The sequence below is a fragment of the Chinchilla lanigera genome, unplaced genomic scaffold, assembly GCF_000276665.1.
Source record: "Chinchilla lanigera isolate Chin_1 unplaced genomic scaffold, ChiLan1.0 scaffold00096, whole genome shotgun sequence".
NCBI lineage: Eukaryota > Metazoa > Chordata > Mammalia > Rodentia > Chinchillidae > Chinchilla > Chinchilla lanigera.
Window position 1 is genome coordinate 5,207,815 of NW_004955497.1, and position 16,410 is coordinate 5,224,224.

Genomic DNA, 16,410 nt, shown 5'->3' on the forward strand with positions numbered 1-16,410 from the left:
TCCCCTCGTGCTGGTGATCTACACTTTGGACCCGACCTGACTCAGGAAGGACGGCTGTATGACAGAATGGGGACCATCACCCCCCTCCAGCTGCACAGGCACGAGTGTGTGTTGCCGTCCCCATGTGTCACTGCACCGGAACTGTCTTAACACACACTTGCTCCTGTGCCTTGGGAACTGGCTACTGTAGTCCGAGAGGGTGGGTGGTCATTCATTACAAAGTTCAACCGCCAAGCTGTCACTGCTTTAGATTCGGCCTGAAGGCCAGTTGCATTTAACAAGTCACCGTATTTCTGAGTGTCTGGGTGGTGAACCTGTTTATATGTGTGTGCGTGTGTGTCTGAATGTGTGTGCATGCCTGTGCTTGCCGTGTAGGAGTTCTGTATCGTCACTTGCACCCCGCTGCATCAGCAGCCACCTCTGTCATGTTTCCTCATTTGGGGCTTGGCTTGGTTGATGACTGTCATGTTCACTGAGAAGTCAGCTAGAGGCATTGCATTTCAAGACTGTTATGGCGTGAAAAGTTCAGGCCGTTTCTCACTAAGGCTGGTGGCCCCTGCTTGCTGTGTTGTTTTCGAGACCCCCCCACCCCCACATCTCTACCTATTTCTCAAGTGTCTTGGAGGGAGCTGTCTGCATTCTAAACTCCCACGTGCATCCAGCCCTAAGCCAGGTGGTTCCGTGTGTGGCCAGCTCTGGACAAATGCTCCTTTCCCAGCCCCATGACTTGCTTCTGCTTGTAGGCAGCGTGTCTCCCTGGCTCCATCCTGCTCTATGAAACCCTGGTGAATGTGGCAGTTGTTGGCACACCATGTCACCAGCTAAGTTAATTTTTAGGTGGTACCTAGAGATGGTAACCTGAGAAAACGTGGCTATCGGTGTATTAATTTACTCTGAAAAGTGTAGCTACCCGGTGAAATGGAAGGTTAAGATGTAGCCTTGTCTGAATAGGGATTATCCTCTAGCCAGAATCTTCATCTTTCACTTACTTTGGTCAAAGCTACAAGACCATCATTATTCATTTGACATAATAACCAGGTGCTTGAATGTGAAATGTTTTGAAACAACTGTAAATAAGGAGAAGGAAAAAGAAGAGAGTTAAGTTTGAGCCCACAAAGCCATTACAAAAGTATAGGTAAATTAAACAAAGATATGTTTTATCTATGCTACCTGTTGTTGGCAAACCATAGGGATCTAAAGAGGAATAAAACAAATCCCAAACACCAAATTCATAGGCTCTTCATGGAGACAAGACATAGCCACCTACACTCACATCAGCTTTTTGTCCCAGGAATTAATGAATTGAAGTAGCAAACCACACTTTGCATAGGTTATGTCAGCTCCCATTATAATCAGTGCTATAATTTCTTCTGTGCATATGCAGTGTCTTGGGGTCTGTGTCCTCTCTGGAGGCAGATCCTCAAGGGGGCGTGTGCTGCGCTGGTATCATCCCGCCCACCACCAGGTGCTGCCCATCCCGTCCTCCTAAGGTCTGCCTGTCCATCTTAGTCATTCTACAAGACTTTAGCAGGGGTACAGAATCCTTAGGAGTCACTTTTAGGTTCTCTTTTGAAATGACCCTTTGAAAATGCTGTGCCTTTTTAAAAAACATTTTTACCTATATAGTCATGAAAAAGAAAAGCATTATTATATCCGGTGATTGACCTTTAGTTTGGTGTTCGCTAAACTCCGGCTTCAGGCTTTCAGCAGGCATGTGTATAAATGCTATTTAGAGGAAAGAACTTTGAGTGACTCGCCTGTATTCTCATCCAACAAATTCCACTCTTGCAAAGAAAAAAGAAGAAGAAGAAGAAAGGAGAAACAGACACCAATCTGCAAACGAACTGCCCGAGTGGGAAGCACACGTGCTGTTGCCTGCCGCTGTCCCGTGGCTCCGAGCGTGGACAAGGACTGGAGGGAGACCTGGAAACTGATGAGCTGTCCCCCACCTTGTATTTTTTTTTTTTTTTTTGCTGTTGTGTTTTGTTTTTATCAGAGTTCAGGTAGCCACAGTTTGGCCTGTAAGCCAGACTGGGAGTCAGATGACCTTGTATTCCAGGCACAGGTGACAGAGGAAGGGCAAGCCTAATTAAAATCCCTCTAAGCACCTTGGTCGTCATTCATTGTCAGGGGTGCATGAGCTCATGAAGCCTGTAGGAGCCGTAAGCTTGCTCTGAAATGTCAAAACTCAAACACTTCTCAGCTTTCCTCTCAGCTCTGTTTCCTATTCCCACCTGCCCCACTGCAGAGGTCAGGCGCGCTGTTTTGAAATACTAGTGCAGCTTGCAGTGGGGAGCAGTATGTGTGTGTGCACTTCAAGGAAGGCAGACGCTCTCGAGAGGGGGCTGGGGGCCTTCGTGAAGCGTTGGAAGGAAGCAGAGTATCGAATTAATGCTTTTTGTGCTAAAAACATTAAGGTATTTAAATGTGTTATTCTAATTCCCACTTCAGCCTGGGAACAGAAGGATCTGGTATCTTTTATTTAAATCCCAGCCTTCCTAGACTGCTCTATTCTTCTGAGCCGAACACAGGAAGAGGCGGGCTGTAACTAGCTGCTTTCAGTGAATACAAAACCACGCGTAACTCACAACATATATCCCATTCAGTTTTTACATAAAATGCAGCTGTCCAGATCTTAACCCATTCCACATCGTTTTGTGGACGTGTTAGGTGTTCAGAAGCTGGGCTCCTGTGTGAGCGTCGCTTTAATTGTTCTGTTTCCTGGAGATGCCGTAAAATTGTCATGGACACAAGTACAGATGCATAAATTCTGAACCCCTAAGCAGAGTATTCTTATTTCAAAGTGAGCCTTCAGCCAGTGGCAAAGTAAACTGATCTTGAGCAGACAGGGAAGACATTCTCCCTTTCTCTGAGAGCCCTTCTGTGGGTCTCAGCTGCCAAGGCAGCATTTATGGCTGTGACACAGGATCGACTTATAAGGGCTTGTTTAGTTAGTAAAGAATATCAGATTGCCCCGAATGCTCGCAGTGGTACGATGGACTCCTAGAAGCGCGGAATGCTCATAGGCTGCAGAAAGCACCACCAGCCATGTCATAATTGAAATCAGTAAGATAGGCAGACAGCCTTATCTTTAAACCAGTTGTAAGGGCTTTTCCCTTTAGCGTTCTTGGTGTTTGTTTTCTACTGGAGATTGAACCCAGGGCCATTGCACTGAACTCTATCCCCAATCTTTGTTTTTCTTTATTTTGTTTTTTTAATAGAGACACGGTTTTGCTAAGTGGCAAAATTGCCTAGGCTGGGCTGGAACTTGGGATCTTACTGTCTCAGCTTCCCATAGTGTTGGGATTACAGGCAATGTGCAACCGTGCCCCACTAAAAGTCCTGTTTTAATGGAAATTTTTAGAGTTTCACATCAGGATTTAGATACTATATTAGAGTAACTTCCGTTTGTTAGACCGGATAGTCTTAAAATTCTTCATACTTGAGTGAATAAGAGTTTTAGCTTAGTGGTAGGATGTTTGCCTAGGGCCGTGATCTACGCGGCCGACAGGGTCTTGAGAGGGGACGACGGGAGATTAAGAAAAAACTATGGGCAAATACTGAAAGAAAAGCTGAGACTGGGTGGGACCTGACCTCTCTGAGGTAGAGGCAGCAACAACCCAGCATGGTCTGCCTCTGTATTTATACACAGTAAAAAGGCGGGAAGTACAGGTGAAGCCTAGAGTACAAGGTCTCAGTGTTTTGCTGAGAACACTGAAAGTGAAACACCTACTGGACTGGCCTTGCTCTAATCCTAACAACTTGTATACATGGCTCGCCTCTGGAGCTCTGTGTTCTTGGGACTGGCCTTGCTCTAGCCCCCTGAATGTGTGGTCGATCTCCAGCTCAGCCACTCACCAAGCCTAGCATGTATAAGGCCCTGGATTTGATCCTCAGCACTGCAAAGTAAAATGAAATAAAATAAAGTTCTTAATATTTGAGCTCTAGGCCAATGATCCAAAATGAGAGGCTCGGTAACTTCTACAACACTATCCAAAAAATAAATAAATAAAAGGTTTACAGCAGAGCCAAGACTATGTTTTGAGTGGAATATGTGTGTGAAATAATTAAACTTTTTATTATTAAATACTGAAAACATTAAATGCATCATTTAAATATCAGTCAGTGCTAGTATAATTTAAGAATATTTACTTAAATATCTCTGGTTTTTTGTGGAGTGCAAAGGAGAGCTCAGATTCTGCTTTTGAAAGTTGAATTATACCTAAAAAGTCTACTCTGGAATGTGGAAACATTTTCTCTTAATACTTTGGAAAAGCTGATACTCTTATACCCTGTTGAAAATGACTTTTGTTCTTATAGAATGCCATAGGAATGTTAAGCTTTCTGCAAGTCAAATTGAACATATGCCAAAATCTATCTGTTAAATTCCTAAAATTACCATGGAATTATACTCCCAAGACATAAAGCAGGGTAGTCACATGACTGCCTGCCCCTGCCCTCTCCTTTGCCTTCTCATAGTACTGTGACCACAGAAAACTTTGGTGTAATGTGAGGAAAGGACCTTACAGCTGATAGTAGAAAAATATGGAAATGTTTTCACAACTGGTGTCAACTTGTGTTTCACAAAGGTGACTGGATTGCAACAGGGTTCATAGTTATTTTATGCAAATTGCTGTCATCAATAGTTATACAAGTTCATCATCTCACTGGGTCCACAAGTTCAAAACTTACTCTACTAGACACTGTGTTAAATAGTTATCAGTAGCACAAAGGTACTCCTGAAGCATGTGAGATTGTGTTAGAATTGGATTTGAAGTTTAAATAATTTTGCAAAGAACGCATACCTGGTGAGGTGCTTAAACATAAAGACTGGACAGTTTGCATCACCCAACCCTGCTGCATCTATTCATAAAGAGGGCTAGCAGTTGGCTTATAACAAAGTGTGGTGGTCTAAAGCAGCAAGGAGGAGGAAGATGAGGCGCCGTGTTATCCTTTCCCAGGAGAGCGACTTTGTGAAGCCAGAGATTATTGCCACCCACTATTAGGAGTGGTCACGACAGACCTAGAATGGTTTTAAGGACATGAGTAGGAAACGGAGTCAAGACCACTGGTGTGTTGATCGGGAAGTCTGCAGACACTCTGTTCCTACACCACAGCAACAGTGGAGTGAGTGTTTCTTCTGCTTTCCATAAACAATAAATCTGGGTCTCCTAGAGCTGTCCAGTCTTATCTTCCTTTGATTCTCTCCATCTGTGAGTAGTCTTTCACAATGGCCTGCCAACAGCATGTTCCTATCTCTGTTATTTATTTGGGAGCCAATATATTTTTGTTTACATAGAACTGCATATTTTCCTGGTCCATAATTGTGATTATGTATGTAATTAGTCTTGGAATAATGATTTTGATAATCGCCATTTATTGAATGTCTATTGTACAAACCCTTAAATTAGATATTAGGGTAGGGTGAGGAAACAGATGGACAGAAAAGGAATGAAAGACAACATGAGTATTTTTGTGAAGGTTAGAGAGATAAATTTACTCCCACGAATGAATGCAACCAGTTGCATAGTGTCTAAAAATAAATATATCAATTAAATAGTGTTAGGGCCAATTCTTGAAACTTGAGTAGGCCACATTATTCCTGCCATCCATATTCCTTCTGTTCTTTTATAATGTGACTGATGAGATTAGGGAAAGAAGGGAAACTTAGAGTATAAGGCATTTTATGACCAAAAATCAAGTGTGGTTTAGAAATTTTTAAGGATTAAAAGAAGTTCATCCATGGACAGGGCTCCATGACATCCTAATCCTCAGAGGAAGTTCTGGGTAGGACAGAACCTTCTGCTGTGAAGGGGCCAAAGCTGGAAACTCATCTCTAGGAGCTTGCATGCGTGGCTCATTTAACAACTGTTCGTGTGGGCTTCTCTCTTCCAGCCGTGGTCTCCGACTGTTCTCCCCGGTGTGAGCATTCGCTGCTCCATGTACAATGTACTGCACTCTGGCTTCAGCCCTTTCCTGGTCCAGTATGGTGCTCTTCGAAGTGAACACCAAATTGCTTTCACCATTCATCAACTTTTCCATCTTTCTGAGGCACATACTCTTATGGCTTCCTTATTTATAGGATTGCCCCTCTCCATGTGTACATTTTATTGTGAAGGAGCTACTTAAGTCTACTTGAGAACTGCAGTATTGAGTGAGTCCCTTGAAATTTCACTGGGCGCCTATACGAGAGCTGGCCCTGAAGTACCTGCTCCCATTCCCACCTCTGCCCCCGTGCCCGAAGGACCATCTCAGGCTACCCAAACTACTACCTACTTTTAGAAGTTAGAGGGATGAGGAGATGCAGCGAGGAATTAGGAAATGAGATTACATTTTGAGAGAGCCACTCATTTTGGGGCAGAGCCCCGATAAAAGGTATCCCAGTGTGGATGGCAGAGGCCAGGACAACCGGCTCGTTGTGTGCTGTATAAACATCCCAAGTACGTCTACAGGAAGAACATAGTGGTCAGCCAGGGAAACATTCAATAAACAGATAGGTGGAATACTCCAATTAATTTTAAATTTTAGATCTATATATCTCAAAAGTATCTAGGAATCAAACTCACGACCTTGCGCTTGCCAGGCAGGCGCTGTGCTGCTGAGCTAAATCCCCAGCCCCGAGAATTTTTAAATTAGTGCAATTTTTGAAACATTTAGGATAACTTACTACTAAAAGATGGTAAAATATTTTATTTCAGTAGACTTTATAGTCAAAAAATCCCTTTTGTAGAATATTATCTTTAAGAATGAGCACTATTGGAAGCAAATCTGGTACGTTGTAGCACTTTTCCTAACAGTTAAATTACTATGTGTTTTAGGCTTTTTAAGGTAAATTTAGCTTTAGGCTTTTTAAAGGTAAATTGGTTTCTGCATCATTCTTAAAAAGCCTGAAGTCTCTTATGTTTTACCTTGATGAGTATCCCTCCCCCACCTTCTTATGTGAGGCACCCAGATTAAAAAAATATTTTAAATAATCAATGAAAATTTATACTTACTAGTAAAGTTTAAAAATAAAGAAGAACCCGTGTGTGTGTGTGTGTGTGTGTGTGTGTGTGTGTGTGTGACTTGAAAGAAAGGACATGTCAGTGTTTCTGCTAATCACTATAGAATTTTTTTTTATAATTTAAGCTTAACTAAAAGCTTGAACTGAAAGGATGGATCCAGGCCCGCATCAACTACTTCAGTGCGTGTCCAGGCAAGCAGAGTCAGCATCGCTAGCAGCTGGTTCAGAATCCACATTCACAGGTCGCACCTCCAGCTCCCTGAGCCTGGGTCTGTGTCTTTACATGCTCTCCCAGTGATCGTGATATTCATAAAAGTTTGAGACTCATTGGTTAGGCTGGAGGTCGTCAAACTCCCCTCTGGTCCCGAGGACTGTGAGTCTGGAGTAAAGATACTTGGAAGTCCAGTCAGTGAAAGCCTTTAGTGAATCTGGTTAACGAGCAAGTGTTTGGGGTCTGACTTTCTCTTGGATGCTCTTGGGTGGATTTCCTTGTACCCCTCCAGCTCAGGTGAACTCACTGTTCAAATACATAATCTATATCCAGCACTCTGGCATTCTGAGCGGCTGAGTTTTGAGAAGGTAAGGAATTCACTTAAGTTTGCTCCCAGTGTGCTACAAGATCGGAACAGAGAAACTCACTCTGAGGCCAGGCTTTTGTGTATCAGATAAATTAATGAATGACTATTAATTCTATAAAAGCACTTGCCCTTGGTTTCACTTAAATAAAATTTTATTTGAAATGAATTTAGAGCTAGTTTTTACATATTAGGAACACATACCCCATAAAATGGTATACCTCTAGATACTGAGATTTTTTTCAAGTCACACAAGAAAAACTTCTCATTTCAGAATTTGTGTTAGCCAGTAAAGTGGAGAGACTACCCCTCCAGCTGAATTCTTTGCATTTATATTTTGATTCATAATGTATCCAGATAGATTATAGTAATAGCTCTTGTACCTCACTCAGCTCAGATATGGTCTGGAGTTCTTATTTTATGGGATGAATGCATTATATGCTGGGAATGCCTGTCAGGTGTGGCATGTCATTCCAGGTCACAAATGAAGATTAAGAAAGCTAGTTTGTGCTTTTTGGTAATTTGGCATACTAAAATAATACATATGACTAAAGCATAATGGTTCAGTTCTGCAGAAATCAGCCGGTTGACATCTGCTTTGAACCCTTAGTGTGTGCTAGATTATGTTTTCTCAAGGCATTACAGGTGAGGGCATAGTAAATCCATGGTTTAATAAGTCCATGCTCCTAAAGTGCTGGGATCTGACTTGCTTTATTTACCCCTTACTTTTGCTCTCTGGAAAAAGGCGGATGTTAGATATTCGCTGAACGTGCTGTCAGCCCTCAGAATCACTGGCTTATATGATATCCAAATCCTCAAAGCGTAGACTTAGTGAATCTGGTTGACTTCTAGCTTCTCTCCTATTGGTTGGCTTATCACTAAACTCTGTTGGCCAGCTTGCTTTTTACTATAACAAAATATCTGAGATAATGAACTTGTTAGGAGGAAAGGTTTAATTTGGCTCGCGGTTTTGGTGGTTTCAGCCCATGGTGGGTTGGTTATGTTGTTGTGAGCCCCTGGCAAGTCAGTAAATAATAACGGGGAGTGTGTAGCAGACCAGTGCCATTCATCTTGGGGCTGGAAAGCAAAAATGAGAGGAAGGGGCCCCACTGTCCCTGGAGAGCAGACCCCCAATGAGCTCTTAAAGGCTCCACCACCTCAGAATATCTCCATGCTGGTCTCTGAGCCCTTAACACATGGACTTATGTGGGACACATCAGATCCAAGCAATAGCACCCTCTCATGAAAACCAAGAGTTTTAAAGAGCACTTTGAAGAGCACCCTTACCTGTGTAGTTCCTTCCCTGTTCCACCTCCATGATTTTTTCAGCCCCCTCGGGTGTGAAGTGCCATGCATCCTTGCTGGTGGGCATTTTTTTTCTCCACACCAGCTCAGGTTTGCCAGGAAAATACCAGGACGCTTGATTTGGTGATATGTATATTGAGAAGTGGCAGCAAAAGGCTCTATAGAGTGATGTGAGTCCCTGTTCCCTGTTCTTTTGTGTTATCTTCCCGAGTGCAGAAGAAAGTTGAAAGTTACACGACAGTCTGCTCAGGAGAAGCTCCACCTGAGCGAGGGAATGATCATACTTAAAGGGCAATTGATGCAATCATGGAGAGAAGTGGTTCCTGTAGAGGCTTCCAGCTTTTCCCGTGCCATTGCCCTTAGCATCTCCACAATTCCTAAAACTCCTAGGCCAAAAGAAACCATTTCAAAGTTTGAAGTAGGAAAGGCCAAATCATTTAAGTATTTATGGCCTAACAATTTAGTAGAAATTTGAGACAACAGTGCATTAAAAGAAAAACATTTATTCCCTCCATCCTTAAATAATTACAACCACTTTCCAGTGGTGTACTACGGTGGGCCTGTTAAGCACCGCCCAGTTTCTCAAACTTAGAGTAGCACAAGATGCCACCTCTCTCATTCCCTGTTACACACTGACTCTCACAAAGTATTTGCTTCTTATAATTGTAACCATGAGAACTCACTGTCATGAAGATATGTCATGAAAAGAAATGTAGCATGATCTAGTGTTGAAATTTTCAGCAACTTCCACTAGTATTTCGCACTATTACCCAGGAGAAGCGATACTGTTGTATTTCCCTTAGTATTTAAAACTTCCTGCAGCTGCAAACACCTCCGAGGTACCTACACATGTGTGTGTACACACACACAAACACACACACACACACACACACACACACACACACACACACACTGGGAGCCCTGGATCAAAGGCCATGAAATTCTCAGCAGTCCATTTTTTCTTCAACAACTAAGATTTTGCAGATAGCTCCATGCCAGGTGGAGTGGGAGATGACTGCTGTTCCACCTTGGCAGGTAGCGTGATGACTTCACATTGTTACATCAAGACCATCTCAGGAGGTAGGCGGTTCTCATTTCCCTCATTCCCTGGAGGAAAAGACTCAGGATCTCTTCCCTGCTTGCGTGGTTAGACGGGGCACAGAAAAAGTCAGACTCAGGTATTGAATTCTGATTCCTGGGCTGTTTTCTACCCAACATATTTGATCCCTGATTTATTGAGTTAAAAATGGAATAGGAATTGTGCACGACCTCTGCCAAAAAGACCAGGCCTTGGCTCCAAGTGACAGTTGCACAAGCGCAGAGGAATAGATTCAGCTTCATATTCCTTCTGTTAGAAAGGCCAGAGTGACTAGTGGCTGGGATAAGTAGTAGAGCTTCCCGGGACTTCATTTTAGACTGCATGAAAGTCAGTCTAAGGCCCACTGTTTTGCTTACAGCTGTTTTTAATTTCTGAAATTCGCCTATTAAATAAGTGTTGAAGAAACTGGGAGTATTTAGTTAGCCGTAACTGAGCTTTAAAAAGAAGAATGTGATAGATGTCTTTATATTTAAGCCTTCCAAATACACAGAAGAGGGTTTATACTTATCCTGGCCTCGCCAAAGGTAGAATGGGTACTTTTAAATACGTGCAATAACAACAAAGGAGAAAGTAATACCTTTTAGTGGTTGCAGCTACTCCAGGAGGCACCGACTTGCTGCTGTTGCCAACCCTTGTGAAACAGATAAAGGGGATGCTCGATTGCACAACCTCCTTTCTCACGCCCTTTAAACTCTTACAATTGTTTTTCTCATGTTTATAACTTTGTCGCTGAGTATAGCAAAAGCTGTGCTGCATTTAGCTTACTGTCTCACCAGTAGGCTTTCCACAGTGGTAAAATGAAATGTAGGGTAGCACTGGTTTTCTGTTAGGAGCAGATATCTTTGTGAGTGGAGGCCATATGCACCATCGTAGTTCTCACTGGGCACGTTGTTGTACGTTTTAGGTTACAAGTACAGTCCACAAGTGCAGCCAGTATACCTCTGGGAAACTGGAAAAAGGGTTTTGGTTATTGTGCCCCCTCCCCTGTGTGTGTGTGTGTGTGTGTGTGTGTGTGTGTGTGTGTGTGTAACTGACTGAGGAGTTTACTTGTGAATTCCCCAAATCAGATATCAGTGTACCAATTCAGAATTTAAAATAAATCAGTCCTGGGACACTAGCATTTTTCCATGCTGTTGGACAGTTTGGTCTCATACTCTGGTTAAACACTTCGTTATAATTAATATTGGCGCACTTTAGATGCACAGATTAGGCCTTCTAGGCCTTCTTTTCAAATAGCTGGAGAAACCATGAAAATCCTGCTGCCTCCTGCAATGCCTGGTGGAGACAGCCTCTCTAGATACGGACTACTTTTCTCTTCCCCTTCTGGGCTTTGCTTCTGCCTAGTCCAGCTATGCTAGATGCACAGCTGGGACTCCTGCTCCTCAATCCTTCTGCCCTGGTTGCCCTTCAAACACATCTCTACTTCTGGGTGGAGATGGGCGAGTCTTTCTTCTTTCCTCTTTCTTGGCTCTATGGTTGTCCTTTGTCAAGTTTCACCAGTTTTCCTTCCTTCTGTAGAAGCAGGTTTGACACACAATTATTTCCCAGCCCTAGGTTGTATATGATGTGCAGCAAAGGGCGGATGTGAGTCTGTGCTAACATGCTGGTGTATTAGGAAAGCATTTCTGAAGAACCCTGTAACTGTCTTAACCGGCTTTATGGTTCCTCAGGGCACATGCTCCCCGCTGAAGATTTTGCTTGCATGCTCTCACTGAGCAAGGCAATTGCAGATAGCCTGTGTTTTAAGTTAGTCTTGAGTTGTGTATTTCATCTGTGAAGTTGGCAAACACTTGGAAGCCGCAGCTACTGTTTTCTAAAAGCTTCTTTGCACACGAGCATAAAACAAATGTACTGGATCTGGAGACCGTCCAACAACTGCCCTTGTAACAGCGGAATGTTGATTACAGCTGTCTCTTCTAGGAAGACACACATCGTCGTCGTTTCTTTCTCTTCTCACAGGGTGTCTCCTCTGCAGAAGTCTGAGATCGTAGACGTAGTGAAGAAGCGGGTGAAGGCTATTACTCTCGCCATTGGGGACGGTGCCAATGACGTCGGGATGATCCAGACGGCCCACGTGGGAGTGGGGATCAGTGGGAACGAAGGCATGCAAGCCACCAACAACTCGGATTACGCCATTGCGCAGGTCAGTTTGTGGATGGCCAGCTGTCTGGTCTTGTTGATAGCAGCGGTAGCCAGGCATGGAGGCCTGGTGCTTCTCCTACAGTCCAGCCCCAAGGACTTCGCCGCCCTTGTTGATGTTGCTGTGTAGATGAATTGTGATGCATTTAGATTTCGACGTTGTTCTGATCTTCTGCAGTCCACAGGCCTCATATTGCCAGTCTAGTTTCTTCTGGTCAGCATGGGGCTGCTCTGCTTCCCTGTTACCCAGGCGTCGTGTTGTTGCTGGCAAAGAGCTCCCCGGTCCTGCCAGTATTTTCTCTCACCCGCCGCTCCTTCTTCTGCTGCACAGGCTTCTCAGACTTGTTCCCTGCTGCAGGACAGCTGCGCCGTTAACAGCCATTCCCTACCATCGCCTCCTGGCACCCGCCCCCTTCCTGGAGGTGCTGGCGTGCACTTGCCAGGTGCTCACATCAGGGAAAGGCAGTGACCTACAGCCCTGCTCAGCAGTGAGCACTGCTGTGAGGTGACTTACTGTGCACATGAGCCGGGGTCAGGCCACCGTGACCTCAGGGTCAGTAGCAAACAAACCCCTGCTGTCCACCAAGTTTATCCCATTCCTACATGAGCTGAGTTGTGTGCAGAGGCTTTTGATGCCCTTCGTGGTGACTGCACAGGTGGCCTGAGGATGAAAGACTTGCTCATCTCTTAATGGCACCTCAAAGGGGAGGGATAAGAGCAGACTCCTGACCCCAAAGGTTTCTATCTAGATAACTGGGCTTCTGGATAATCCAGATCCCGAGACATTCCTGTCTCCTGTCTTCAGATGACGGTGAGTTGTGACTCAGTATCTGTAGCCTTATCAGTTAACAAGACCTCCCACCTATTTCTGGCCTTAGAGTTTTAAAGGATGTTTTCATCTGAATCATGTGTACACAGTCAGGCTGAAATCACGGTCTGCATCTAGAACGCGAACAAGCTCCCTGCACCCCAGGGCCTGGGGGACGGTCCTCCGCGGTTCGCAGCTCTGCCTCCCCGAAGGAGGGCTCTGTGTTGCATCACCTCGCAAGTTCCCTCCTAGCTCCGTGTTCTGCAGCCACAGGGAGGAGTTACAAACATCCACATGGCTCTGAAAAGTGCACAAAACCAAGCTTATTCCTTTGTTGATTTCAAATAAATCCGAAAGAGAATTCCTAGACTAGATAAGAGGAAGGATTCTGATTTTACAGTTGGGAAAGCCAGCGTTCCTTTGTATCAGGTAACTTTCTTCAGGCCTGAGCGCAGCCAGAGTCGGAGAGAGGCAGACCCTGGCCTTCCCTACACACCTGCCCGGTTACCTTCCTGGGTCAGCTGCTCAGAGACCCATAGGACTTACGCTTCCTGTATGCTGTCAGCAACCATGCATGTTATACATCCCAGCATTATTAAATACTTGAGTTATAACATCATATGGCTGGAAGGGATCTTAAGAGGTTTCCTAGGAGTTCCAGGCAAATATTTGTCTGGTTTTTTTTTTTTTTCCTTTAAAAATGTCCAGGGAAGGGAGATTCCATGACTCGTTGTATGGAAACTGCATACTAATAGGTCGTGGGATCTGCAGCAATTATGCTCCTAAATTGAAATGTCAGAGAAGGGCGGACCACGGGGTAGGGCTTTATGACTGCATCTGGGCTGTTCTTGCCCGTCAGAGTAATGGTCAACTCTACTGAAAGAATGGATGTGGCTACACGTGTCTGTAGGCCCTTGTTTCTCCTGCTCCTGGTCCTGTTTGTGATTAGGAGAGGATGCTGTTATCTCAGGGCTGAGTTTGGGCCTATCTTACCAGCTCTTCACCCTCCACTGTGCCGCTTCTTCCTTAATTTCTACACCAGAAGTGCCACCGTCAGAGGCATCTCTTTGCCCCATGGAAATGATAAATTTCCCCGAAGTTAACGTTGTGTGCTTTATCTGTTTGTTTACATGGGGGCAAGTACATTTGTATTGGATTTTTGAGGATATACCCTGTAAAGTGATGTAGAGCAGAGAAAAAATACTTCGCTCTGAGCTTTGCCCTAGGAAAGCTGTGAAGTAGACAGAGCTCCGGTTCTGTTTCTCTCCTGCTTGCCATTTGCTTTTCTGCACAGGGGCCATCGGGACCGACAACCTCACCGTGAGGCTGCCCGTCCCTGCGTGGCCTTGGCTGCCATAGGTGTAGCGCGGTGCCTGCAGCCCCAGCTTCCTGTTCTCCTCCGGAGAGAACCATCCCGCCCCCTGCCTTCTTAATGTCTTTTGAATGACCTCATGAAGACAGCATTTTGATTTAGGATATATATTTTTTTTTTCCTGGAAACAAATCATCCTAACACTCAGGTGGATGCCTTCAGGATGACTCCAGCAGATGTTCTAGTGCCCATTGAAATTTAACACCAGGGGGTCCAGGTCAAATGCAAACTTCCTTTTTATTTGTTTAGCTAGTTATCTTATGATTTCCTTATTCCCCTTTGGAATCCTTAATGAGCGTTATGGAGAGTTTTATTTTTCCATGTACACCTACTTCTGCCACTTTGAAGTTGTCCCTTCAGTTCTGAAGTACGTGGATGAGCGGCCCTGCCTTCTCGTCTTCTGCAAGAGCTCATTGAAAAGTGACTTCACCCAGGAGCTCATCTCGTTTAGTTCTAATGGGAACCAGTATGCGGTTTCCTCCTGACATTTTCTTAAAGTATTTTATTTTCACTCAGGGTCTTTCTTTTCTACAGATAGTTAAATTTAATTTCAAAGGTTATCTAACAGCTGAAGACTGAAACTAGACCCGTGTTATGACCATGCACTAAACTAAAATCAAAATGGATCAAAGATCTAAATATTGAAACAGAAACACCAAACCTACTGGAAAAGAAAAGAGGTAGAAATCTTAAAGACATTAGGGGTAGACAGAGACTTCATGAACAAATCCCAGACCGTGTGGGAAATACTACAAAGAATCAACAACTGGGATCTCACCTTATTAAAAAGCTTTTTTGCACAGCAAAAGAAATCACCAACAGAGTGAAAAGACAACCCACAGAGTGGGGAAAAATTTTAGCCAGTTGTCCTTCTGACAAAGGTTTAATATCTAGAACATATAAAAAAAAAATCAGAGCCCCCGACTTCAAAGACTCTACCCAAAAATATGAAATGAATACACACTTCTCAGAAGAAGAAATACAAATGGCAAATAAATATCTGAAAAAATGTTCAACATTATTCGTCATTCGAGAGATGCAAATTAAAACAACACTAAGATTTATCTCACCCCAGAAAGAATGGCTATCATCAAGAAATCAACCAATAACAAATGCTGGTGGGGCTGTGGGGAAAAGGAACCTTTCTCCACTGCTGGTGGGAGTATAGACTAGTACAACCACTGTGGAAATCAGTGTGGTGAATCCTCAAAATCTAGGATTAGAGGTTACATTTGACCCAGCTATTCTCTTTCTTAGTATCTTCCCAGAAGAATTAAAAACACCATAGCACAGCAATATATATCCTCCCATGTTTATAGCAGTGCAATTTCTAATAGCTAAATCTTGGAAACAACCCAAATGCCTAGGAATGGACAAAAAAAGATGTGGTCTGTTTATACAATAGAGTACTGCTTGGCCATAAAGAAGGATAAACGTGAGACATTTATAGATAAATGGATGCAACTTGAGGCCATACTCATAAGTGAAATAAATCAGATTCACATGTGTAAACATCGTATTATCTCCCTGGTGTGAGAAACTGAAAGAGTAAATAAGGACCAAAATGCACGACGTATATTGTGAAACAGGAAGAAATTGTTCAAAAGGAAAGAGGAACTAGGGTGGGGGAAGAGGAGAAGGAAGGAAGGGAAAAGAAAAAAAATACAAACAGGTTGTAGTACTAATTTCTCTTAGTTCACTGAAAAGAAAGGTTTGTACTAATAGCATTTGGAGAGATTTTTTGCCCATATCTTGTACTCTGAGTAGCTACTTTGGAGATAACAGTATGCAGTATATTAACTACTGTCATTCTCCTATTATTTTGTTATGAAATTTTGTTTTAGTTTTTTCATAAAATAAAAAAAAAAATAATAGGAAATGGACAATAGCAAAGGAATTTCTAGTGTTCTGAGAAGTTCTCAAATAGGCCTGACTGTCTCTCCCGGTAGCTTAAGGGGTTACCATTGTAGACTGCCCAGAGGCAGGGACGCTGGGACTCTGAACGGAAGAATTAAGATTTTCACTCTGAGCAGCTGGCTCTGGTGAGTGCCTCCTCGCTGCAGTACAACATGGAGAGCGGATACCATCGTGGTGGGAGCTCATGTGAGA

The 16,410-nt window shown here is 43.6% G+C and overlaps 1 protein-coding gene across 4 annotated transcripts in view; it reads left to right on the forward strand.

Moving 5' to 3' along the window:
* LOC102024131 (phospholipid-transporting ATPase IB) overlaps positions 1-16,410 on the forward strand; it is a gene marked incomplete at its 5' end in the record, with an annotated part of 454,403 nt that overhangs the window by 217,260 nt on the left and 220,733 nt on the right. For all 4 annotated transcript variants that reach the window (XM_005406335.2, XM_013505503.1, XM_013505504.1 and 1 more), the window contains 1 exon segment: positions 11,942-12,125. In XM_005406335.2, coding sequence (XP_005406392.2) covers positions 11,942-12,125 — 184 coding nt within the window.